General features: G+C 39.4%; 2 protein-coding genes across 10 annotated transcripts in view; one reads left to right on the forward strand and one right to left on the reverse strand.

Moving 5' to 3' along the window:
* Positions 1-24,771, forward strand: LOC121962865 (putative ATP-dependent RNA helicase an3). 9 transcript variants are annotated; one of them, XM_088074581.1, is made up of 20 exons: positions 1-353; positions 2,133-2,184; positions 2,634-2,681; positions 3,118-3,177; positions 3,325-3,528; positions 4,932-5,034; positions 5,326-5,442; positions 6,342-6,441; positions 6,551-6,686; positions 6,886-6,983; positions 8,183-8,281; positions 8,369-8,529; positions 8,670-8,814; positions 9,054-9,198; positions 10,812-10,862; positions 12,611-12,792; positions 12,962-13,079; positions 13,181-13,364; positions 13,469-13,593; positions 14,641-24,771. In XM_088074581.1, exons 1-20 carry the CDS (start codon positions 309-311, stop codon positions 14,718-14,720), a joined length of 2,253 nt encoding a protein of 750 aa, XP_087930707.1. In that variant the 5' UTR covers positions 1-308; the 3' UTR covers positions 14,721-24,771. The 9 variants fall into 9 exon arrangements, with proteins under 9 accessions (XP_087930707.1, XP_042369120.2, XP_087930708.1 ...); XM_042513186.2 differs by having other exon boundaries at positions 13,181-13,334; XM_088074582.1 differs by having other exon boundaries at positions 3,121-3,177.
* The window catches only part of tgds (TDP-glucose 4,6-dehydratase), a 7,101-nt gene continuing 5,420 nt past the window's right edge, over positions 24,545-26,225 (reverse strand). Inside the window, exon 12 of the mRNA XM_042513324.2 lies at positions 24,545-26,143. Within this exon, the coding sequence (XP_042369258.2) occupies positions 26,049-26,143 (95 nt within the window). The 3' untranslated portion in view covers positions 24,545-26,048. The remainder of the gene's footprint in view (positions 26,144-26,225) is intronic.

The raw sequence follows: 26,225 nt of genomic DNA on the forward strand, positions 1-26,225 counted from the left end.
TTGATTCCGGCTGGCTTCACCACTACATGACGGCTTCACCTCAGCCTCAGCTCTGGAGCAAACCGACATCAGCTGAGTTTGCATGAAGTACCATCCTTGTAGCTAAATACAGGAATTTGCCATCGTGTAAAATTAAAAAATACCATTTTGCAAAGTAACGTGTGACTGTTAAACCAATTGAAATAGCTGTCATCCGTCGTAACCACAGAAACAAGAAAGGGGCAAAGGAGAAATAACAGTACATCAAACCCGGCAAACAAAGAGGTCCTTTTTTCAACGACAACATTTTTCCTCCATATTCTCTAGTTATGAGTCATGTGGCCGTCGAAAATGTCCACGGTCTAGAGCAGCAGGTAAGTCGCATCAGTTGAATGTGTTTTGCAGCGATGAAAAGTGTTATAACGCTCGGGATAAACGTTAGCTTACCGGCTAGTCTAAAAACACCGCTAGCAAGATGCTATCGTGTTAGCTAGCGTTGGGTGCGCTTCAATTTTACACCGGCGTGTCCGAGAGAGGCTGCGGTGCGGGGATGACATGGATAACACTATTGTCATTCCGCATTTGAACTGTTAAATTATGACTTAGTGTGCTACACCAAATAGTTGACTTAAAATACTTTCACAAAGCTGTTCAATACTATCGTTAGCTAAGACAGCCGAATGATTAATTACGCCTGAATGCTACCAGCGGCTCCCCCATGTGAGCATATGAAACGCACCCATCAACTATTATCTTCACTGCGTTTGTCTTGCAGCTTGATACAATAATAAAATGGAGGTATGCAGAGATGGAGCTAGTGGGACTGACACGCAAACAATGCGGTGTTTGGCAGTTTAGCTGATGGCTTTCGGATCATACGCAGTATTTTACAGTTTGTCATGACAGCGTCCCGCTTAAAGAAATGCTCATTTCTTCTGCGTCACTAGCAACGTAGTCGAGCAGTGTCTGACTGGTCAGACAGTTGGATGGCAACAGAAAAGTACTGTATGTTCTCAGTTGATATTTTGGAAAGCTCTGACAGCAGCGTGTGCACTGTAGCGTTTGATGCACAACATTCAAAAAATTATGCATCATTATTTTTACAGATAGGATGCAAAAAGGAAGCACTGATGTATTTTTAAAATGGTCTCTCTTGTCTTAGTTCACCAAATGTTGCTGCAGTGTAGCAGAGCATGCAACCCTAGACCTAAATTCAGTGTCTGGATATAAGAGCATAAATTCAAAGTTGGTTCCTGAATAGCAGTTAATTTCTCTGCACAGAAAAAGCAAAAACAACAAATCTGCTGCCTCTCATCACTTTATTTCCTTCTTGTGGAGTACCTAAAACCAACTGTGTGCGGGTTGCTGACGTCACAGCAGGATTTCTGCACGTTCAGTGCAAATATTTTAAATTGTGATTATATTCTTAACATGCAAAATAAATAGAAATGAAAAATATCAGTAAGGAAGAAAAAAAAAGTACCCAGCAGTCATATTTAGTAAACAACATAAGTATTTAATGTTAGGAAAGGAGGAAGTAAATACTTAACAAATTCTTCCCCTTTTCATATTTTATCAAATTTAGTTTAATTTAGATCTGTATTTTGAACATACCAAATAAAATGGGAGGCCTTGTGTCCCCACACTTCCACACACTAAGTTTTATGTGGGACTGTAAAGAAACAGCAATATAACTACGTTTGATTCAGACGATTTTTCACTTCATAACATTGCAGTTGACTTTAATATTTTAGCTTTAATAGAATTTATATGTGGTTTCCTGCATAGATTATCATCAGTTATTACTTTGAGAAATCAATCAGTCAATTTCTGCTTAATTCATCAGGAGGTACTTGTTTGAGTTAATATAAAGATTACTAAATATATAAAAAATAAACAACAATAGTCCCAGTACTGAGGCCTGGGGAACCCCATGAGTGACCTTTACTAGTATTTTCGAAACAGTATGCATCGAGCTCTGGCACTGAAGTGAAACTACAAACAATTTCTATGTCCTTTTCCTTTAAATCTGGGCTGTTAAGTGACTGTCTATTGCTGTAATCAGCTTTTTTCAAGAAAGCAGCAGGTTTTGGTGTTCTGCTGAAACTGAGCGTGTTTTCTGTTTTTCTGACTATTTTTATCTGTCTCTCCAGCTCGCTGTCCTAGACTTGAGTGCGACAGACGGACAAGGTGGAGGCACCAACCGTAAGCAGACAACATGTTTTTGCTGTCATTTGCTCTTGAATGTGCATAGACACTCACAAACCTGAACATTTTACCTCCACACGTGATAAACTGTGTTTAAAAAAGATCACAAACAAGGAAGTACTCCACAGAGAATAAATTGGGTGGGGCAGGTTAGCTACCAAGGGGATCCTTCCTTAATTGTCAGGAGTACGACCATTTAAAACTCCTTGAAAAACTAAGACTAATCTGTTCAATCATGATAGCATTAAGTACAGTTTAAATGTGTCACTGACGCAAGATAAATTATGGAAATACATACTGGATTTCCATGTTTTCTAGCTTCAGATTTGCACCATAGATCGATGACCTTTGGGGGTGCTTTACAAGTTTTGAATAATTTCAAATTAACTCCTCAAAGTCTAATAATTCATCGAATGATGTTGGACACTGTCTCTCTCTGTCTGCAGGGCGATACATTCCTCCACATTTACGGAACAAAGACGCTTCCAAAAATGGTGTGTAGCATCAAGTTAAAGCTGTCCTGTGGAGTTTTCTTGTAAACAAACAAAAGGCATAAAGTTACGTTCACATTTCGTGTTAATCGCCACAATTCAGTGTGTGAATCCAATTGCACTTCAGATTTATTCTGAATATTTAGCATTGCTCACATTCTTGTTATCTAGTTAGCACTTGCCTCGCTGGTGCATCGCTACATTTCTTTGCACATCACATTACTGCCATGATCAGTGGAAAAGTGTGAAATTGGTGATTGTGAATCAAGTCACCGCATGCTTGTGTGTCTAAGTATGCATGCAAGAAACAAAATGGGGACCCACTTGTAAAAACATTGCTCCATAATGCTACCAGGGGTTAAAAACTCCACAGGGTACCTTTATTAAGTGTATTTGTTCGTGATGAAAACCACAACTGAAACACTGTCTTCCTGTCCAGCAGGAAATGCCTTTGCTGCTGGTCGACAGGGTGGCTACACCATAGCGCCCGCAGCTAATTGTAAGTTCAACTTTTAACGTCTACTCTGACTTGCAGTTTGCTTCCATGCACTGTTGTTTATCTTGTTTATTGTTACATATATTTCCATAAGATTCCTGACTTTGGTAACACTCGCTGTTTAATTCTTGTCCTTTTCTCTCTCTTCAGATGGTTGGGATGGGGGGCGCAACAACTTTGTTAATGGCTACCATGACAACCGCATGGCCGGCGGCAACTCGTTTAACCGCGGGCCGCCTCGCATGGAGCGTGGCCGAGGGGGCGTCGGTGGAGGCTACCGTGGCAACAGGGGCGGAGCCTTTAACCCAATCAACCCAGCACAGCCTATGGCCTTTGGTGGCTACGAAAATAAAGGTGGGATATTGATTTTACTGTGTGAAACTTAAAGCCCTTTTTCCTTTTATAGTGAAACATATGCAATGCAGGCAACACAGAGGGTCATAGTTATGTTATTGGTATATTGTATAAATTTGAATGCGTTGTGCAGAGAAACACAAAACATAGACAAGACAAGATATCTTCTCAGAATTGGAATATCGTAATACCACAAGTGTTGTCTTTTCCTGGTTTTAAAAGCAGCATTACAGTTAAGTGATGTCATTTTCTGAACTAACCAGACTATACTAGCTGTTCTTTCATTGATCTTTACTCACTTAGTCATTATATCCACATTACTGATGATCATTCATCAAAAATTTAAAAATATCATTAAATATTTTATGAAACCACCAATAGTCAACCCTACAAAATCTTGACAATATCAATATTGAGGTTTTTGGTTTAAAAAAAAAAATATATATATATATATATATATATGTATATATTTGGAATTTGATTTTCTTCATATCGCCCAGCCAGTCCCATAATATGTTTTGTGTTAACTTTACAATATGTCTGCTTCTGCTCAGCTGCTCCCATTGCAACTCCTCGGCATGGATCAGGTCACTGAATATTACTTTGAACTGGGCATTAAGTATGCTGATACAGTAGCACTGCTCAATTGGCATGGTGATAACTGAAGTGAAAGTAAAATCAAATGGATTCATTAATCACAGTGGTTAATACTAAAGCTCATTCATTGGCACTGGATGCTTTTGGGCTTCTGTAGGTTGCAGATGCAGCAATAATGAGATGACTCATTCAGGTGCACATACTGAAATAAATGTGTGCAGGGGGACAAAAGTCACAGAGCTAATGTCATACCATTACACTGTGAATATGCAACGTACTAACTGATACTTGTGGCATTTAAGACAATCAATAACTAATTCAGCGGTGCTGCAAACACACTTTTGAGAAATTAGATCTTTAATGCTATCTCCCCAGATTGACAACATTGAGGCTGTGCTGTTTTAGAGCCAAAAGGAGTCGGACAAACCTCTCTTGTTACCTGTTTACTGTATATAGACCTAAACATATGGTTAACTTAAATTTTATATCTTACTTTTGAAGTTTACGATAGAGCATTGCAGTTTTTACTTATCCACTGCAACAAAACTATGGCAAGGGAATGCAGACTTGTTGCGAGGAAACACACAAAAAAAAATCTTGTTAGGAAAGAAAACAGTTATATTTTTTGTACCCTGTTTCTGCACATATCCATGCAGTTTATCTGTGCAGACATTCTTACAGCATTTATGCCAGATTTCAATCCAGCTGAGGTTGACTTCATACCCTGTTGAATTAGCAGTACTAGTATATATTATGAAGCACTAATAATACTGTATGATAACAATTTGTGTTCATTCTCCTGCCAGATGCCGGCGGCTGGAACACCGCCAAAGATGCCTATGGCAGTTTTGGCAACAACCGTGGAAAGTCAGCATTCTTCAACGACAGAGGCAACGCTAACAGAGGGAGGTAAGGAGATGAGACACGCTGAATAACTGCTATCAAAGGATTTCTTTGTTTTCTTTTTTTAATCTTTTCTACCTCCTGTGATCCTCTGTGTGTGTGTGTGTGTGTGTGTGTGTGTGTGTGTGTGTGTGTGTGTGTGTGTGTGTGTGAGGAGCAACGAGCAACTGTGGTTTGAGTCAAAGTGGCGTTTCAGAAAATGCAGAAAAAAAACATTTTATAAAAAGTGCGGTTGTCAAGTGTAGGAAAAACATCCCAGCAGCTCCACACGTCATGTACCACTGTCTTTGTGTTCAGGTTCGATCATGGTGGATTTGGCGGTGGAGGAGGTGGAGGAAACAGCCGCTGGGTGGAGGAGTCCAGAGATGACGGAGACTGGTCCAAACCAACACCACGTAATGAACGCCTTGAACAGTGAGTCCTTGATTTAACTCTCAATACTGGAAATATCAGGGAATGCCTTGTTTATATTGGAAGCACACATCACAACTTAACAAATTGGTTGTAAAAGCAATATTAGACAAGTGAAGCTTTATTGTTGGCATTTTATGGGATCTTGTGTGGAATAATAACACATAATGACAACTTCCATTTTTGGAACAACTGGAAAATTGTCCCTTTATCCTTCAGAGCATCAAAGTTATTGTACAGTAACAAAACTCCCAGGCAGATTTCCAGTCTAACATCACAATGACTGTGTACCAGCAGGGAAGCATCAATCAGACTGTCTGTTACTACTAGAACTAAAATGGTTTATCAATTTGATATTATTATTATCATTATTATTTGATATTTTTTTAAGCAAAAATGCCACAACATTCCCAGGTTGAGTTTTCAACGTTGTAAAAAGAATTTATAATATTGTATATGCATGTTTACAAATATCCAAAAAATAATGATATAGACATATACATAGTGTTTATTTTTCAACAATACATCAAATACATTTGATGAGATAAATCCTTGTCCCTAAGATCATTTATGGGCACCAGATACTTTGAAACCTTGCGTGTCTTCTTTAAGTGTGTATGTTTTCCAAAATTAAACACAGAGGAAATTTTTGGAGCCCAATACTTGGTCTTTTTATGTTATATAGACTAAATGATTAATTGCCAGACTAATCAGTGGATTCACTGAGAGAGAAAATAATCACTCATTTAAAAAACTGCCAAACAGCAGCGAGTGACAGTCATTTAAGATCACAATAGTTATAGCAGAAAAAGGTGTGTTAAAAGACATGTTTTTTTAAATGAGTATACTTATTGTAAATTATTGTTAAATTTTGTGCGTTCTCCTGCTCCGCTCCTCTGCAGTGAGTTGTTCTCCGGCAGTAACACTGGGATTAACTTTGAGAAATACGATGACATTCCTGTCGAGGCCACAGGACAGAACTGCCCTCACCACATCGAGAGTGTAAGCTGCCGTTGTTAACCCGAAATCCAGCAAAATTACATAATATATCAGCTGCATTATTTTCCACCGCTCTTTTTGTTAATGTGTTTTATTGTGTGTGTATGTGCAGTTCCAAGATGTGGACATGGGGGAGATCGTCATGGGTAACATTGCTCTGAGCCGCTACACAAGACCGACCCCTGTCCAGAAATATGCCATCCCTATTATCAAGTCAAAGAGAGACCTCATGGCCTGTGCGCAGACAGGTAGGACACACACACACACACACACACACACACACACACACACACACACACACACACACACACACACACACACACACACACACCATATCTCCAGAAACAAAGCAAACTGATATACTGGAGGAAGATTCTTATAACACTATGAAATGATGACTCTGCTGAAGGCACGTGGAGATAGATGAGGTTGACTTTGTGTCTGTAGGTTCTGGGAAGACTGCAGCGTTCCTGCTGCCGATTCTCAGCCAGATTTACACTGACGGACCAGGAGAAGCTCTTAACGCAGCTAAAGCATCTGGACAGGTAAGAAAATATACTGGTGCTTTTTTTTCCGTCGGGTTCTAAAACAAAATGCATAGATTTTTTTTTAAGTAATGCTCTTTAGTTGAAGTATCATGTGTGATGCAGAAAGTATATATCTTTTAGATTGGATAAATTGTATTTATAGTGTATTCAACAAAGAAACAACAAAAAAACATCAAGTTCAAATAGAGAGCAAGGTTGACAAGTAGTGGACTCAGTAATAGTAGACAAAGCTGCAGCTACACAAGACTGTACTGTAGCTTCCCCCGAGGATAATCAGCTCTCTAATAGGGACCGTTTCCTAACACACATTGTTCGGGAGTAAACAGATGCTCTCAGTGTTAGTCTATTATATCAATGCTGAAAACGAGCAGAGACACTTTCATTCAAAGAACAATCACTTTTAATCTGTCAATGAGATAATTCTCACATTACCCTGCAGATATTATTCCAAACCATTTAAGAAAAGCATTTTTTTCGGGTTTATTGTCTCTAATCAGCTGGCAAACATACTGAATAGTTTTTAATGGTATTAATCAAAGCCTATTCTGGGCTGTGTGTGCACTGTGAAGCTTTTGTGTCTGAAAAAATAGATCCCTATGTCCAAATGTATTGATAGGCAGAAAGTATTTCACAAGAACAAGCAACAATGAAAGAACAGCCATTAGCGTTTCTGTTTTTTGTTTTGTCTAATATTTATTATTATTATTATTGATGTGGTTACTGTTATTAATATTATTACCTGATTTTTTTTAAAAAATGAAACTGAAAAACAAGGAAATTATCTGGAAAAAAAGCTTACAAAATTATATTAATTTTGTAACATAATTTAAAATATGTAATTCTTATAGTTATCTATTTAGCTTTTCTGGCTTTATTTTTGTTTGTTCTCGACATTTTAAAAATAATTCTCTACAAACTTTGTGGAACATCTCTTACCAAGTTTCCCATTGTCTTTTCCACATGCTTTTGAACCATTATTATTGTTATTATTATCATTACTAATATTGTTTATTTATATTATGAGCTCGTCAGGGTGTCCCATCCTCTGGCCTAATATGTCCTGATAGCGGTGAACCTGTACTCTAACTAACTAACTGAAACCACAGGCTCCATCCTGGGAATCTTTGATATGACTGGGCTAAAAAACAAAAAAAAATCAGCTGATACTAAAATGTCATGTTGTCATTTTCTTCCAGGAGAACGGAAAGTACGGGCGTCGTAAGCAGTACCCCATCTCACTGGTGTTGGCTCCAACCAGAGAACTCGCACTGCAGATATATGATGAAGCCAGGAAGGTAAACACAAACACATGAGCATGAAATCCTGAAAAAAGACAAACAATTAAACATGTGCGACTTCAACCTTGTTTCTGTTGTCTGTAGTTTTCCTACCGCTCCAGAGTGCGTCCCTGTGTGGTGTACGGAGGAGCAGACATCGGCCAGCAGATCAGAGATCTGGAGAGAGGCTGCCACCTGCTGGTGGCCACACCTGGAAGACTGGTGGACATGATGGAGAGGGGAAAGATTGGACTGGACTACTGCAAGTAGGACATGGGCAGGAGGAGGGAGTGATGGATGAAATATTTAATGGACTGGTTCAATTTATTGCAATTGCATTTTGTAAATGTCAGAGTTTTAGCTCAACGCTACAACCTCTTAATCTTCTGTTTCTTCTTCACTTCAGGTACCTGGTCCTGGATGAGGCAGATCGTATGCTGGACATGGGATTTGAGCCACAGATAAGACGCATCGTTGAACAGGACACCATGCCGCACAAAGGCATCCGACAAACCATGATGTTCAGCGCAACCTTTCCTAAAGAGATCCAGGTACATTTATAGTCCTTTGTTTTGTGCTGCTGTAGCAATTAAAAAGTTTGTTTTTCTTTTGCTGTAGCTTGATTTTAAGGGCCACTTACAAGAGTGCAATCTCACTGAAAGAGAAAAACAAAGCAGCATTAAATAAAGCATTAATATAAATGTAAATTTCACCTCAAATGAAAACAGTAAAACTTTTTTTTGCCTAGACTGCAATCTATTAATATGAACATTTTCTGCTCCGCCTCCAGATCCTAGCCAGGGATTTCCTGGAGGAGTACATCTTCCTGGCGGTGGGCAGAGTGGGTTCCACCTCAGAGAACATCACTCAGAAAGTTGTGTGGGTGGAGGAGAGCGACAAGAGGTCTTTCCTCCTGGACCTGCTCAGCGCCACAGGTGAGACCGTCACACAACAACAACAGCTCCTCATCTTTAGATGTGTTCAAACATAAAACATCAACCTGAGTCAGTTTACCTAACGCACGGTTAATATTTTCATTTTGCCATCATCATGTTGTCTCCCTCTTATCTCAGCCAGTATATTCCTGTGTCTCATGTTAAGCATAATGTAATTTACAGCAACAGCCTTTTTCAGTGAAAATTCAGAAGTTTCACATAGTTTTGTTCAGTTCTTGTCTGGAAAACATCTAAAACTTTTTCAAGGTAGCATGGGGGGGTTCAATATCAGTCTTTAGGGGCAGATCACACCGAGACGTGTCGCTTGAGTAGTGTCGCCAGCAAAACCACTGTTTCCCTACGGTACAGCACATCTGTCGGGTGCTCCTCTCTTGTTGACTAGCAATGCGTTTTTCTGGCAGTTTTTGGCCATGCATAAAAGTTAAAATATTTTCAACTTTTCCATTAAATGCGCAGCATCATCCCGCTCATCAGTGTCACTTTTGGCCACGAGCATGCAGCCCTGCTCCACAGGCGCTCCTAGCTGTTTTTCCAGACGGGCTTCCAAGGCGTTTTTCGAATGGTCGCGCCTGGCATGATGCGTCTCGGTGTGATTGGCCTCTTATACCTTTGCTCCAGTGATAGCTGTGGCTGAAGCGCTATGTTGTGTGTTGTCTGTCAGTCCATCCCATTCTCGTGAATGTGGTATCTCAGAAATGATGAGAGGGAATTTCTTCAAATTTGGCACAAATATCCATTTGGACTCAAGGATGAACTGATTAGAATTTGGTTATCAAAGCTCAAGGTCTCGGTGACCTTTTGTCCGTCTCTTTCTTGTGAAAGGCACTGAGGGAACTATTTCAAATGTTGCACAAATGTCCACTTGGACTCAACAGTGAATTGATCATATGTTGGTGGTCAAAGCTCACTGTGACCTTGCATCCATCTCAATCTTGTGATTGTGATATCTCGAAACAGCTTGAGGGAATTTCTTCAAATTTGGCACAAACATTCACTTGGACTCAATGATGAACTGATTACATTTTGGTGGTTAGACCTCAAGGTCACTGTGACCTTGCACCTGTCCCGTTCTCGAGAACCCAATACTTCATTTGAGTTTCCTCAAATTTTGCGCAGACATCCTCTCTGACTCAAGAATAAACTGATCAGAATTTTATGTCAAAGGTCACTGTGGCCACTTTGGCCAAAACTCAAGAATTAACTTGCTTAATATGATAATATTTTGCATAAATGCCTTACAATATATAATGATGAAGGGATTAAGTGTTTCTGCAATTTCAGTCTTTCTGAGCATTAGCTGTAGGGAAAAAAATGCAGCTTTCATCTAGTTGTATATTATTTTCTTGGCCCCAGGAAGGTACCAGTTAGGATGTTGCATAAAAAGAAAAAGTCATTCCTACTCTAACTTTCACAAATATTTTTTTCCCTTCCATTTTCAGTGGAAACTATTTAAAATGACATGTTTGTGGTTGGCAAAGTAGTCATTATTATTTGTAGTAAAACAACAGGAACATCAAACACACAGAGTTGGTTTTGTACTGCTGATTGAGTGCAGTTGACATGTTGGTGGTTTGGTGTGGTTTTATCCCAAGTCATCCCCAGCGAGGTACAGGACAATACAGGAGACAACATAGAGAAACCTGGTAAGATCCTCAATGGGGAAATGTGTATCTATTTCATATTTTAAGATAATTTTGCTTGCCCTTTGATGTTCTTCTTTGTGGATAGAAAACCCTTTGTTTATTCAGTTATTTTGGTTTTGTGTATCATTTCATGGGTCTAGTTTGCTGAGCTTAAAAACATGCCTGCTGTGTTTTTTTTCTTAGTTTGTGGCATCTTTATTTACGGTATTTGGTGTCATCATGTCAGACCCCAAAAGCCTTGATGGAGAGAGTCTGGTTATGTTGTAATCTCAAACAAATGTTGGCCAATTGGTCTTCACTTTATAATCAAAGAGTTTATAGAGAAAGAGGAAGAATGATAACCAAACTCTTTTCATCAGCGGCTCTCATCACAGTTCCTGCATAACAACGCCACGGTGTTCATACAGTTAGCTATTGTTTGTTGTAATTATTATTATTTTTTCCCCCACACTGCACTCCCTGCTGCCTGTTGGACTGTTTTGTTCAGAGAAAATTCTGTACTCTGATGTGATGTGACAATCTAAACTTAGTAAGGTGCATGTTAAGATATCTGTATCACACCAGGGAGTGAAACAGCCTCAGCAGTCGGTGTATAACCTGCCATTGAGACTGAAAGAGTGACTGATAAACTTGTTTTTACACTGAAGGATTTGCATGTCTGTGTTTAAACATATTTTGTAATGCCAAATGCAGAAGAGACACTAAGATGGTTAATTTCAGCTCAAGAATTTTTGAAGACTTTAGATGTGTTATGGACCTCACCATGACACAAATTTAAGCTACCTGAAAAAATATCAAAGCAGCAGAAAAGAGTAAATTTTATTGTTCTCAATGGGAAATTTGTTTCGGACGTAGAGCTTCAGTCTGTTACTTTACACAAAAATATTACAAAAACTACATAAAAACATCTTAAAACATACAAGACAAATGACTATACATTTGACATTGACAACAAAAGTAAAATATAAGAATGTACTAAAGTAAAGTACTAAACTTCTTGTTTATTTATTGCACATTGCTCTGTTGCAATAAGATTTAGCATTGAAGTTCAGCAGCTTGATTGAGGTTGAAACGATAGCTTTTAGCGGTTTGATTTGCACTTTAAAGAGTAGGCATGCTGAGAGTCTGCAGTGATTTTTGTTGCTCATTTCATAACTGGCTACTCATACAGACTCTGTGTGGGTTTATATATGTTCTTACCTTTTACCTTCATTGTTGTTTTGTGCATGCTGGCCAGTCTGCTTTAGAGATATTGTGACTTGTGTCAAAAACTTCAGATTGTGTCACATCACATTGTATCAAAATGTCACAAAGCTATTTGCAAGCTGACTTAATTTTTTTGTCAAAGTATAAGTTTTGATTGGTTTTGCTTCAGGTGTCCTCAATCCATGTTGCCAAAATCCATTAGTCACAAATCAGATCCACATCATAAATCGAAATGGCAAGTGTTAAATGTATTTTTTGCCAATGATCCCTTTGGGTTACGAGGTCATCTAATGTGTTTATCTCCGAGCAAGATACCTCAACAAAAAAAGACAAGTGTGAAGTTTCTTATATTCTTTTGTAGATACTTACCTTCACCAATTTTGATGATCTCCTGAATTTTAGACTTTGCAGTGTTCAAAATCTGACACTTAAAAAAACAACAACTTGCAGCTACTTCTCAGGAAAGCAAATTTTGTGACCACCATGATCTTCCACTCACCTTTAATGATTAACCTCAGGGGTCTTTTCTCTCGGTCCATCAGGTAAGGACTCGTTGACTCTGGTTTTCGTGGAGACCAAGAAAGGCGCAGACGCCTTGGAGGACTTCCTGTATCGGGAGGGCTACGCCTGCACCAGTATCCATGGTGACCGCTCCCAGAGAGACCGAGAGGAGGCCCTGAGCCAGTTCAGATCAGGAAAATGCCCCATTCTGGTGGCCACAGCGGTCAGTAAAACTAAAATCTTTTCATGAAAATGGTGAAACTTATATGCCAGAAAATATTTTAAAAATGCTGTTTTGGGCACTTCAGAAACTCACATCATTTACAAGTGAATAGTATCACAGCATGTGAACATTTGTGAGTGACCTTTTTTTGTCTTTCTTACAAACTTAGGTTGCAGCTCGTGGCCTGGACATCTCCAATGTGAAACACGTCATTAACTTTGACCTGCCCAGTGACATAGAGGAGTATGTCCACCGTATTGGACGTACGGGACGAGTTGGAAACCTGGGTAAGACTATAGCTAATGTCAGTTCGTGGTGCTATTCCTATGTCGTGTGTGACATGATCTAAAGCTGTGATTTACTGCTGCCGTTACTGTTTGACCCGCAGGACTGGCCACATCGTTCTTCAACGATAAAAATGGGAACATCACAAAAGACCTGCTGGACATCCTGGTCGAGGCCAAACAGGAAGTTCCCTCATGGCTCGAGAGCCTGGCCTATGAACACCAGCATAAGAGCAACAACAGAGGACGCTCTAAGAGGTATTCATACTCATCGTCTCCTCATAATAGGTAAATGTTTATTCTATGAATGTTAATGCTATTTAAGGGTGTCAGCCTGTCAACATTTTGCCCAAATGCAGTGAAGTTCACTTTGCATTTGATTTTACCATCAGGTTTTCTGGCGGTTTTGGAGCACGTGATTATCGCCAGACGGCCGCCGGAGGCACCGCTGGAGGCTTTGGAGGACGTGGAGGTCGCAACCAGGCAGGACATGGAGGAAACCGCGGGTTTGGAGGAGGTGAGGATCTGGTCCTCAGATTTGACTATTACAACAAACTTAAAATTACTTTTGACTTTTGGTTAATTGAGAAAACAGTATTTCACTGCTGGAAAGATGGCAGAAATAGATGCTTATATGGGCGGTGGAGGTAATCATTCTGTGTCCCCTCGATCAGTTCAGAGGTTTTTGTGGGTCCCTGAATGCAGCACAGGTAAAATTCTTCCTGACTTTTACTTTTTACTTTACTAAAAGTACATGAAATAATGACCCAACAGGTTTCACTTTCACTGTGCCTGGCACTCTGCTGCTCCGTCTGTGCAGCAAGAGCATCAGAAAAGCAGCTCAAAAAGACTAAACTTGATGACGATAATGTGGCGGTGTGACACAATCAAATGGATGCGTAGGAAACCCTGGATGGTGTTTTCATAAAACAAGGCTGTCAATGCAGTAAAAAGATGGAAATACTTTTGAAATTAGTGCTACATCACCAGAGAAAATGGAGATATAGCTCTGTGGCATTTTCTTTTGTTTTATAAGTAGAAAACCTGCAACCACCAGCCTGCACCAAGCAGCACCAGACCAATAAACACTCCCACTGGTGAGCAACGTAATACATGCTTATCTGGTTTGACGCTGTGAATCATGTGGCGGCCAACTTGTAACAAACAGTCTAGTATTATAGTTTGACACTGAGTTAGTCTTAAAGACACATTTTAGGTGAGAACTATTAAACACAGGAACATAATTTTGGATCATATGTGCCTAGATTTAATGTTTTTTTCTAAGTTTTTTAGGCAAGAAATAGGCAATACAACAACAGAATCCTGGAGTATATTTGATCAGCACTGTGTTTTACAGTTTGATCTGAATTTGATCCGAATCTGCTTCTGTACTCTTTGTGTCCGTGAAGGCGGGCAACAACCTTACAGCCAGCAAAAATCTAAGGTGGAGGGAAGTTTATTAAAATTCATTTGCACATACTACCCGTATTGTTATAATACAAAGCTGGCTGAAAAATCAGCAAAGCGTATCTTGAACTTGGCTCCTCTGTTTCCTCCTTCTCAGGTGGTTTCGGTAACTTCTACACCAGTGATGGCTACGGTGGAAACTACTCACACTCACAAGTTGACTGGTGGGGCAACTAGGTTCCTCCTCCCCTCCTTTCCTCATTCCTCTTTCTTCCTCTCACTCATCCTCCTTCCTTTCTCCACACTGTTGTCTGCACCCCATCCGTCTCCTCCCCTTCATTAACCCCGAGACCCAACGTGCATGTTATTAAACTATTTATACTCATTTATATAGCCTTCCTTCCATCCCTGTGCACTCAGATCTTTTAATTCTTTGACTTTTCTCGTCCTTTCCATCTCCACCTCCGTCTTTACGGTCGCCCATCTCTTCTTCTCTTCGTTTCTTAAATCCTGGTAAATCTCACCTTGTACAATAGGCCACATTATAAAGGGATTCTTTAACTTTAGGTTGTTATTTTTTAACACATCCTTTGGTTCCAGTGAGGACATTTTGAACTTTTCCCTCTGTGGCAAGTGCTTGAAGAAAAATAACCAGATGAAGTAAGGTTCTAGTTGTTCCTTTAACCCGTTAAGATTAGATGGACATGTAAGAGTTACAATGAGTTAGTCCTACGAGACAGTCGTAGAAGACCAGGGGGGAAATTCTTTTTTTTCACTTTAGTTGTGAGTTTTGGTTTCATCGTGTTTTTGTCTGCATTCACCCAAAGCCAGCCAGGCGTCCTGTTGTACCTTCACATGACATCTTTGTTTGTAACGCATGGCCATGTTGTAAATCACCGGCCAAAAACTTTTCTAAAACATAGCGCAGAGATAGGCAAGATGTCAGTTCTGAGCAAAATATGTCTGCATATAAATTCAAAGAATGGGAACTGGCTGAAGTCTCCTTCATTTACATGATAGATACTAAACAGCGGCCACAGAAACAGAAATTTTTATTATTTTTTCACCTTTTTAAAACATACTGAAGTCTTGATTTACAGAGATCTGAGAAAGATGTCTAACAGAGACCGGAGGGACAAGGGGGCTGGACAAACTGAAACACCCAGCCGCTGGGACGGCCATTAATAATGATGCTACAAACAGTCTTCAGACTGTGAACAGCATTTTCTTTGTTTGAAACAAAACATAATGGAGGATCATTTGTTTCTGTACTGTGCCTTTAAGAATTTGAACTTTGTCTCTTATTCCTGTTGTTTTAATTGCCATAATCCGTTAAGTGGCTACAAGTATTGGCCAGCTGTGACTAAAAAAATGTGTATTTAATGTCATGTATAGGTTTAAACATGTTTTTCTTTATTTCTATTTGGAAGGAAACAAACTAGGCTTGAACTAAATCAAACCTTGGCAAAAAAAAATAACTGTGATGAGGAAACTCAAAGCAATTCCTTATCTTTCTATTGGAGTTCAAATTCATCAGGTCTCTGATGAGCTGATTCCCAAAAGCATATTACCACTGTAACCTTATTTATAGACAGACCTTCATCCAGAGTGACAAAAGTGAGACAAAAAGAAGTTCCATGTGTCTTACTCCAAAAAAGAGTTAATTACAAAAAAACAAAACAGATTTATTTGCTTTATTAGCCTGTGAGCGGAGATAACAACAGTGGTTTTATGCTTTTGGGAAACCGAGTCCTACTAATTGACCTATACGTCACATGTACAGCTCTGGTTTGAGCTTGAGTTTGAGTTTCTCAAAGGCATCTTGTCACTAATTGTTGGGTAACACGTCATCTCAGAACAACTGAGAGAGAATTTGGCCCTACCAGGGTAGCAGCAGTCATGTTTCTTCTCGAACCATTTAGATGTGGTTGTAAATAAAAGATATTTTCTGGTTCAGTTTCCAGTTTTGCTGGTATAGTCCATTGTTAAACTTTAAGCAGGTTTCATTTTATGCAAACCAGTTGAACCGGCATTTGTCATTATGCCAAATTTAAAAAGTAGCCCACATCATCAACCTGAGCTGACAGTAATAAGCAATATAACAATATGATGAATGTAATATTATGCTAGTTATGTTAGAAACAGACTAACGGAGCCTCAAGTTTCTGACAGGCAGTGGGCAGTTTACTGTCAAACTGAGCACCGGCAACATGAAAGAGATCAAATTTCATTAGAGGTGGGATGAGCGCCCCACAATTTGCTTTTTTACGACAACATTAATGTGTGTTTTTGAGGTGATGAGAGGAGAAATGGCAGAGTTGATCTCTCAAGAAATCTAAAACTGTGTCAATATGGCAACATTTGGGATTTGAAGGTGATGAAAGAGGTGCCCTAACTGGCCACGAGCGATGTGGTGTGCTGTGTTTAGCAAGAGGGTCCCACAGTCCAAAGACACGCATGTCAGGTTAATTGGTGAGTGTGACTGGTTGTCTGTCTATATGTGTCAGCCCTGCGATAGTCTGGTGACCTGTCCAGGTTGTACCCCGCCTCTCGCCCAATGACAGCTGGGATAGGCTCCAGCTCCCTGCTTGTCCCTTAATAGGACAAGCAGTTACGGACAATGAATGAATGAATGACATTGAAACCACAACATGACTGCTGCTGCTGAAAACAACAGTTACCAAATGTTACCAGCTGCTGTTGAGTTGACTCTTAGTGCCACGATGCTCTTAAGAAGGCAGGCTCCGCTTCCACCACAAAACACTAAAACCCTTGTTTGCCAAAAGCTTCTTTCAAGGGGATACACAACTAAAAGACTTAAAGAGTTCAAAATTTTCTCGCTCACTCTATCCTGGAGAGTTACATGAAGAGTCTTCTCTAAAATAAGTCATTCCAGTTTATTCGTTATGTCTTTGAGATCTGCCGAGGTCAGGGATAAAAGTAAAGACTTGGATTATTTAGCCTAACCCATTTCACAGCAGAGAGAGCGGGGGCTTCCCAGAGGATGTAACGCCACACTTCCAGAGCACATTTAGCTATGTCCTGTCTTATTGTAATATGAAGTATGAAAAAATCCCAGTTGAAAGGATTGGCACAGGAAGACATTGCTCACTTGCATCATATGTTCAAGTTTTGAGTATTGCTCGTTCCCTTTCAGGTATTGACTGAAGCAACCCAGTACCAAACAGTATCCAACTTTTTCTAGTCAAACAACACCTGCATTTGATCCTTTTTTTTTTTTTTACCAAGATCTAGAAAGAAATCATCAGTTGTCTGGTTTTTCTCTAATATTTTAATGTGACGTGATTGCCCCATTACCCTAGCAGCTAACACACGTAAAATCTGTTGTGTGCTGAAATTGAGAGCGGTTTATTTGACAGATATGACAGTTCAGCGTGCTGAAATACCACCAAAAGTGTGGCTTTACTACTGTAGTAGAAAAAAAGGTATCAAATAAAGTATTGGGGTCTGTATCACTTTATTGGTACGGGTATTGTACGTTTTGAAATTATATGAATGTTAAAAAGCACCAAGTTGGGCATAGCACAGTGAGATTCAGGACTGATAAAATGTGCTCGTGGAAGAGTGGCAAACAGAACTAAAAAATCTTTGGTTACAACATGGAAAATCACATTATTTATTTGTGACAAAATCGATGCCCGATCCCTGTTCAGCCCTCCTCGATGCTGCTGTGGAACCAGTCGTCCATACTTCATCCCTGATTGAACTCCCAAAAGGAACTCCACTGTACATTTGGACGCTTCAGTGGTTGAAGTCCGATCCCCCGCTGTGTGAATTAGCAGCAGAATACGCCCAAAAATGCTCTGTTGCTACCGAGTGGGGAAAATTGTTTATCTTCATCAGGGTCTTAATTTGTTTTGTTTACATGAACAACTCTAGCGAAGTGAAAATATAGATTTAAATGTAAATAGTTAAACTCTTCTTCGAACAAAAAGAGAAGAATCTCCACTGAAAAAGAATGTGAATTACAAGTGAGACAACGCTTGTGTAAAATCACGTCTGATCACTCAATGTTGGACCAGGCAGTGTCTGGTTAGCTTAGCTCAGTGGGCAATTTGAACACGGTCGCCAGATATACTCTTAATTATTTACAGAAAATTAAGGAACCCATCGGCTATTGCTCTGATGTTGATAATCCTCTGTGGACAACATTTTGGGAGAGGCGTTATAGCCAGGGCTAAGACTTTCTTTTCCATGCACCAGTCATTGTTTACGGTTTGATTAGACACTCAAGACCAGTCTCAAACAGATATCTGCAAAAGAGTGCAGATGCATTAAAAAAAAAAAAAAAAGCTAAAAATGCTGCATTTTTCATCAGAGGATGGCCAATGGGTTCCAAAATTGCATTGTGGCCAATGCGTTTTGCCTCTTTTGCTCACCACATAAACTGTTTTCCTGGCAACCAAACCTTGATCAAACGTGATTGGTAAATACCACTTGGACTACAAACAGAAAGTTTACGGTACCAGAATCTTTGTCCCGTTGCCCAGGGAGTATGCATTCATATGCAGATTTCTGTTTTGTAGAGATTTACAAATTAATGCCCTCAAATTGCCCACTGGCTTCAGCAAATGACAAGGCTGGACCAAGACAATAAAACATATGCAAGTGTTGTTGTTTTTTGGTCAAGGAGTTAATAAATGCCAAGCAAAAAGTTACAATTCTACAGCAGGCTTTAGTTATGTTAGAACTCTGATTTTTTTTACGTCATGTATGATTTTTAGACTACTTTTTAACTTTCGAGATGTTGTGTTGGGCCAATCTATTTCCCTTTAGGACAGTTGGCAGTGAGTTTAGGGAAACTTGTTGGCTTGAACATGATTTTTGGAGAGTTTAAGGCTGCGTAATGCTGGAGGACTCAGGATTCAAGCAGACAGCAGGTCACAAACAAACAAACTAGATTTCTCAAAAGCTTCTTGGTGCAAAGCTGTCTTTTTGTGTCCAAATTTAAGGTTGGAGAGATGCATTCAGGGATATCTCTGTAATCCTTATTCACCCTCTAGTTGCTAAAGTGAGGGGCCACTTTAAATGGACGCTACGTTCAAGGACAGTTGTCATAGCATGCAGTGCTAGAAACAAAAATGTAACATCATGTCCAAATGCTCCCCATAGTAACCAAATACAGAAGATAATTTTGCATTATATTTTGGCCAGTTGTCAGATTAACTGTCTTTGTTGCACAAAGTTTTGTAATGTCGCTTTTGTTCAACTTAACGTAAAATTTAAGCAAAACTCCTGAGAGCACCAGTTAAAACGGCAATTGATTGTGGACCAGAACTGTGTTTGAGGTGTCCCAACAGATGATTTTAGCAACCGATCAGAGAATTTTTCTGTGGTCATGATATGAAAACCAGACTTTAATTTCTCCATCTTATCGAGAACCTTTGCTGTTCAGTATGAAGGAATAACCAGCAGGAAGATATAAAATCAAAAGTTGAAGATAATGTTGCAAATGACAATCAATCATGAAGGATTTGCGTAGTTCAAAACTCACTTCACATATTGACTCAACTCATTAATTTGCACTTTCCTTAATAGTCTCGAGGACACCTTTACATGTAGAAGTCTTCTTAAAAAGCTGTTTTGTTGGCAGTTGTTTTATAACTGTCAAACGTCCAACTTGTGTCCTCCGTCATGGAGGAGATGGAGCTGCACAGGATGCCAAACTGAAGCTTATGGACTTTTTACTCAGATTTTGTTACAAAATCAAAGTCCACCTTTAAATATTGACTGCATAACAGTTTTACTGAATTTTCAACTGTCACATTTCCTGCATGAAAGGAAATGTTGTCAGCCTTTGTTACTTGAATCCACGGTGGTTGCCAACCATAAACTTAGTATGCAGCTAGTGTAGTCTTGTGTGTTTCGTACGCTAAAATCAAAGGAATACAATGAATCTGGTTGAGCATGTTGACGTCACTTTGCCTTCTACCAGCCACTAGGGGGCAGATGGAATAACCAAGAATAAATGAAGGAAGGACTGAGCTTTTTGCCTGCAGTTATAAACATAGGAATTGCTGACATAGTACAAGATATGTGTTAATTGTTGACTGCTGATGGTGCAGATAGGAATTTGCTCAGGGGGGGGGAGTCATAGAAAGTAAAACTTAAGTTTACCTCACTTTTTCATCTTGTTTGTAGAGCAATCTTGTTCAGAGTGCGCACATGTATATGCAATGTATTTAGGTCTTTTTCTAGGGCAGACAGATCATATCTGCTTTAATTACCATTGAACTGTGTTGGAGCAACACGTAACTTACCACTGTGCCCCAAACTTCCATCCCGCCTCATACAAAATGCCCCCCTGGACACCAAACCTCTGCAGAAAGTGCAAAAGAGATCAATTACTTGTGGCTTTCACTTTGCTGTCACCGAGATTCTCTGCACGAGGTGTTTTCCGTCTGTGCTTCATTTGGATAAGAGCACAAGTTGGCCCAAAGTCTGACGTGTGCACGGTGCCTTAAAAAGGCGGAATCACTTAAGACTGAAACATGTTGGTTAGGGCTGGGTATTTTCAATACTAATGAAAAATCCAAACCATTTCATAAACAATATTAGATTCAGTAGTGAGTATGCATGTGACATCACCATTGTCACACACTTTGGAATATTGCCAAATACCTACAAAACTAATACCATTGCCATTAGCATCACTTGTACTTTGTCTTTAGTGCTAATTAGCAAATGCTAGCATGCTAAAGTAAGATGGTAAACCAGTGATTCCCACAGAATTAGGAGCTATGTCGAAGATCTGACGTTAAAGCAAACTTTTAGACCCAGCGCAATTAAAGATTATGTATCACTTTTACTACAAATAGTGGTCAAAACGTGGCGGCAGAGGTTTTAATTGTGGCAGGCCGCAAATAAATGAATGCGTGGGAAACCCTGGATAAACATTACCTGCTAAACATCAGCATGTCAGCAGTGTGAGCAGGTTAGCGTGCTAATATCAGCATTTAGCTGTGCCTGCGTACAGCCTCACAGAGCAGCTAGCGTGGCTGTGGAGTCTCTTGCAGTGCGTCCTGTTCATGTTAGTTGTTTTTGCCATAGTTGTTCTGTTTTTACCACTCAGTAGTGTAGAAAGTGGCGTTATGTGAATAAATCCATACAATCGACTGCAAATGAGCTTAGATGTGACATTTGTTTGGACCGTGAGCTTCACTAATCAAAAGTAGACATGTTTATTTTCTCAGAAAGAAAAGTTCTTACTTAGAAATGCAGCACTTTAGTTTTTGAATATTTTAAAAACCTTTATGATGCCTTAAATTCAAGGGTGATACCCAGCCCTAAAGGAGCTGATAGTGAAGTTGGTTACACTGTATACAGCTGAACAATAATGGTGCTATGCTCCCATTGCTGCGGCCTGCAGGCCCCTCTGTTGTAGAAATCCCATTGAGTTTACAGAAAATACTTCAGTTTAGTTTGATGTTCAACTAAAGTCTTCTGTAGTAAATGTCCTTCAAAACCTCAGAGAGGAATGAAGGAGTGAGTGTTTGAAGTGTAGCGCAGCCAGGGGTCAAAGAGAAAGGTTTCTCCACAGTTTAGTGTGTGTGTGTGTGACTGTTTGTGTGTGTGCGTGCGTGCGTGCGTGCGTGCGTGCGTGCGTGCGTGTGTGTGTGCATGTGTTGTATGGAAAGGTTCTTGTAGATATGAAACCGTTTTATTTTTTGGGACCAGGTGGAGTCGTAGTTAACAGCAATCGTAGGAATCAGCTGTTTGCACACAGAGTTCTCGAGTCTACTTTCGCTGCTAGTTTGTGTAATTTATCAAGCATTTTTGAGAAATATTTATTTTTATAAGCCTAATACAAAAGTTGATATTTTACAAAGTGACTTGACCAAAAGACAGTAAACAAAAACACTGGCACTTGAATGTTGAATGTCATTGGTATGAGTGAAAATTTCTATTTTTCTGGGGTAGTGTGAGCTTTTTAATGTTAAAGATGCAGCGTGTAGGGGTTTCTCTTTAAATATGTCACCGTGGCAACCTGTGATAACGATTTATGAATAAAGGTTTTAAAAAATCCCATATCTTTTACTGGTGCCAAACTGATAAAAATCATCTGTCTATCATAAATCCCTTAAACCCCAATTCTCTGTGTGAGGGTGTCACGGCATGTTCCGGCAGTCCAAAATTCTGACCGACATTAGACCGAAAAATGTCCCATCAGACTGAAAGCTAATTTTTCCAACAGCCTTTTATCCCAAAAATAGACGCCCATTTCTCCAAACTCCAGTTTCTCTTAGTTGCTCACTTCTAGTTTCAGTTCAGAGACACTGATCCCAGGTGTTTCTACAGACCCATTGCGGCGTTTCTCAGTGGCGTTGAACCACCGATCACGGGGTGTGATTACCAACCATTAGTGGCATTTTCAAGCGGCATTTGAGCTACCAGTCTCAGGTGTTTTTGCTGACCCTTCGTGGCATATCACAACAGCTTTTTAGGCAGCGATCCCAGGTGTTTTTACGCACCTATGGCTTTGTCTCTCAGCAGTGTTTGAACCGCAGATCCCAGATGTTTTTTCCAACCTTTTGCAGCATCTCTCAACAGCATTTTTCCGCCAGCCAAACCCACTGTTTTTTTTTGGGGGGGGGGGTTAAAGCCAAATCATGATATTTTCTTACCATAACTAAGTGTTTTTTGTGCCTAAATTATAACCACACATTCACCACAGCATTGTTACAAATGTAACGAATCCACGTCTTATAAAAAGGTAAAATGCAAGCATTTTTTCTAGCGATTGGGTTTTCTTACAGCAAGAATTGTCTTTATATGGAGAAAGGGGACTTAGAGCAATAAGTGTTGTTTTTTGGGATGACGGACTATTGGATAAATAGACTCTTGGTCCAGTAAGACATTGTTCGGACTAATTGCCTGGGAAAAATGGGCAATCCTCTGTTTAAGGCCAATACAGATCAACCCATGCCACGCGCACATCTTTTCGTGTTTAACCAGACTGTTTTTGCTGATCCAGTACCTAAACCCGGTACAGTACATTTTCTGACAATTAAAATTGGACCCTGAATTCTTCTCTGAAAGACAGTTCTCATATGAGATGGCGGCACTCCTTATGTTCCCTCACAGTCCTTATTCGTAGAAATATACCCATTACAACAACACGTAGAGATGTGCATGTAGAATCACACAAAGCCACAGAGTGATGACGGTTTTATTCCAGTTGACGCGACTGTGACACATTAAGAGAAACCTCCTACACGGGTTACCTTTAAAGTCACATTGGACTCAGTATCAGATACATAAACCTGTTTGTGTGACAGGTTCCATTTGCCAATAATGATAATCAACCATAAATAGCCATTTTTAATTGGCAGACAAAATTTGAGACAATACCACCATATATGCCAAGGTTTGGATTAAAAAAAAAATTAACAAAACGTTACGATCAAAGACCATTTTGTATAAAAAAAAAAGAAACATGCAGTACAAAAAACAAGTGTCCAGATTCTCTCCAAGTCAGATGTTGTTTTGTTTTTTTTTCATTTGAGTCTTTACACTTTTTCCTTCCCGTTAATACCCTTGTTGTGAATGTCTGGCAAGTGGTGATCTTAAAAGTCTTCATAACACAGAATTAACTGTGGTTCTATTGCTATGTTGTTGTGATTTGCATATTTTCAGGCGTCAGCGGGTTTATGCTCATATGGGGGAGCGTCTGGCCAATCAGAAATGGGGAAAAGTTGACCCGACGACGCCCATACAGGTGTCTGTCACATACATAATATCCGTATGAATCTTCATCCATCTCGTTCATGAGAATATAATTGCAGCTGCAGATATTATGCAGTTACACGGAAACAAATTTGTCCATCAAGCAGCCTCATTTGACCAGAATGCAATCTGACCCCTGCAAAGCTAGAATCAGTAACAGATCAAAGATATGGTACGTAGGTGAATTATCACACTTTATGCCATTTTTATTCACAAACAAAAAGTTTTGCAACAGTAAGCTCATTGCTCTTGTCCTGTTGTGCACAAAAGGCATTCTGAGAAAGACACTAAACCAACTTTAGCAGTTTATTTAAAAAAAAAAAAAGCATTATTGTATTTAGAAATGGTTAGTGCTGTCCCCATTACTGATTGGCCACACCCCTCGGTGTAGACAAAGTACCTCCGGCCTGGTAGTTAGTATTTGCTTTATGTATTAGTTTAGCAGTTGTGCACGAAGAGGAGCACTGCACGAAGAAAAAAAAAACAAAAACAGTCTATTCTGATTTTACCACAAATAAAGGTTTGGATTTGCAAATGTAAACTGTGTTGATCCATTTTTTCTTCTTATGTTACTTTGAAATTGAAGGATTTGAGAAAAGTGGGTCAAAGAAACTGGAAGTTTTTAAATAAACAAGTTTATTTGCTGTTAAATACATGCTACAGATTTATGACAAATATCTTTTTACAATGTGTATAAAAACAAATGACTGAAATGTATTGACACCTTTGCTGAATGTTTGCAGGAGCTGGTGCATAACTAATACTTTCTCATTTTTTGAGGAACGTCGTTACTTGAGTGCATGGAAACGTAATGCATGCGTCTTCCCTGGTTTGAGCCGACCACCACCAGAACATTCGATGTACCAGCTACCTGCTCAATTTGAACTTTAAAGGCAACAGAGAAGAAAATGAGACAAGGTATTTAACCCTTCAACACATGGATCGACACGTTATCTTGTGCTGCATTCAGATGCCCTTTACTAGCAGTTAACCTCTGAAACCTGAGAAAATCAGTTCAGTTTCTTTCAAAAACACAGGAAAAGACATAGTAAGCAACTTGACAAGAAATGTCCTGCAAACTGCAAAAATAATTAAAATATGCCTAAAAATACCTGAAAATTAGCTGCAATTGATCATTAGATGTTTCCAAAAAGAAGATGGAAATGTCCAAAAAAACTATATTTATAATTTTCGTATGTATTCAAAATTGTTACAGAAAAAATAGCACTTTCTTAAGGTCATTTTCTTGTTTTTGTTTTACTTTTTTTCTTATTTTCAGGTATTTTTCTTGCCACATATTTCTTGCTAATTTTTGGGCTATTTCTTGTCAAGTTGCTTCTCGCCCTCCCAAGTTTTTTAAAGCCAATTTGCCCAGGTTTCAAAGTGTAAAAAGATCAGTCACAACTCTAATTTTAACATACAGCTTGAAACATATGTGACAGATGAATGTGAATGCTTCCCAAAGTCATTCAGAAATTTCACCATACATTCAGGACACAAGTGCTATGCATGTTAACATCAGCTGAATCTGTCATTGATATCAAAATAAAGTGCATTCATTTCCAGGTAAAACTTTGGTTGCAGGGAGGCGCTGCCTTCCTGTCGTCTGGCACTTCAGGGCCCGTTGGTCCAACAATCATTTATAGAGAGTCAAGAATAAAAAACAGTGAGACTGACGTTTGCTCATGAGTTCAGTATTTGTTAGTTGAGATGTAAATAAGCTGTGTCATGTGAAATCATTTATTTGTAGAAAATAACTCAGTGTCTCAGTTCACTCTGCGTCCTGTCAGTCAAGCGGCGGGGCACAGGTGAGCCAACTTATTTGTTGGCGGCTTCTTCGAGGTTGCTTTTGATTTGTTGTTGGTCGTTGCTCGCGTCTAGCCAGTAGTCTGGGTTGTCTTGGTACCATTTGACTAAAAAACAAGCAAAATACAGACATGAAGAGCACACATTATAAAGAGAAGCTGCAGAAGTAAGGTCAAAACTCAGAACACT

The sequence above is a fragment of the Plectropomus leopardus genome, chromosome 24 (genome assembly GCF_026936395.1).
Source record: "Plectropomus leopardus strain MGB_pleo_1.0 chromosome 24, ASM2693639v1, whole genome shotgun sequence".
Taxonomy (NCBI): Eukaryota; Metazoa; Chordata; class Actinopteri; order Perciformes; family Serranidae; genus Plectropomus; species Plectropomus leopardus.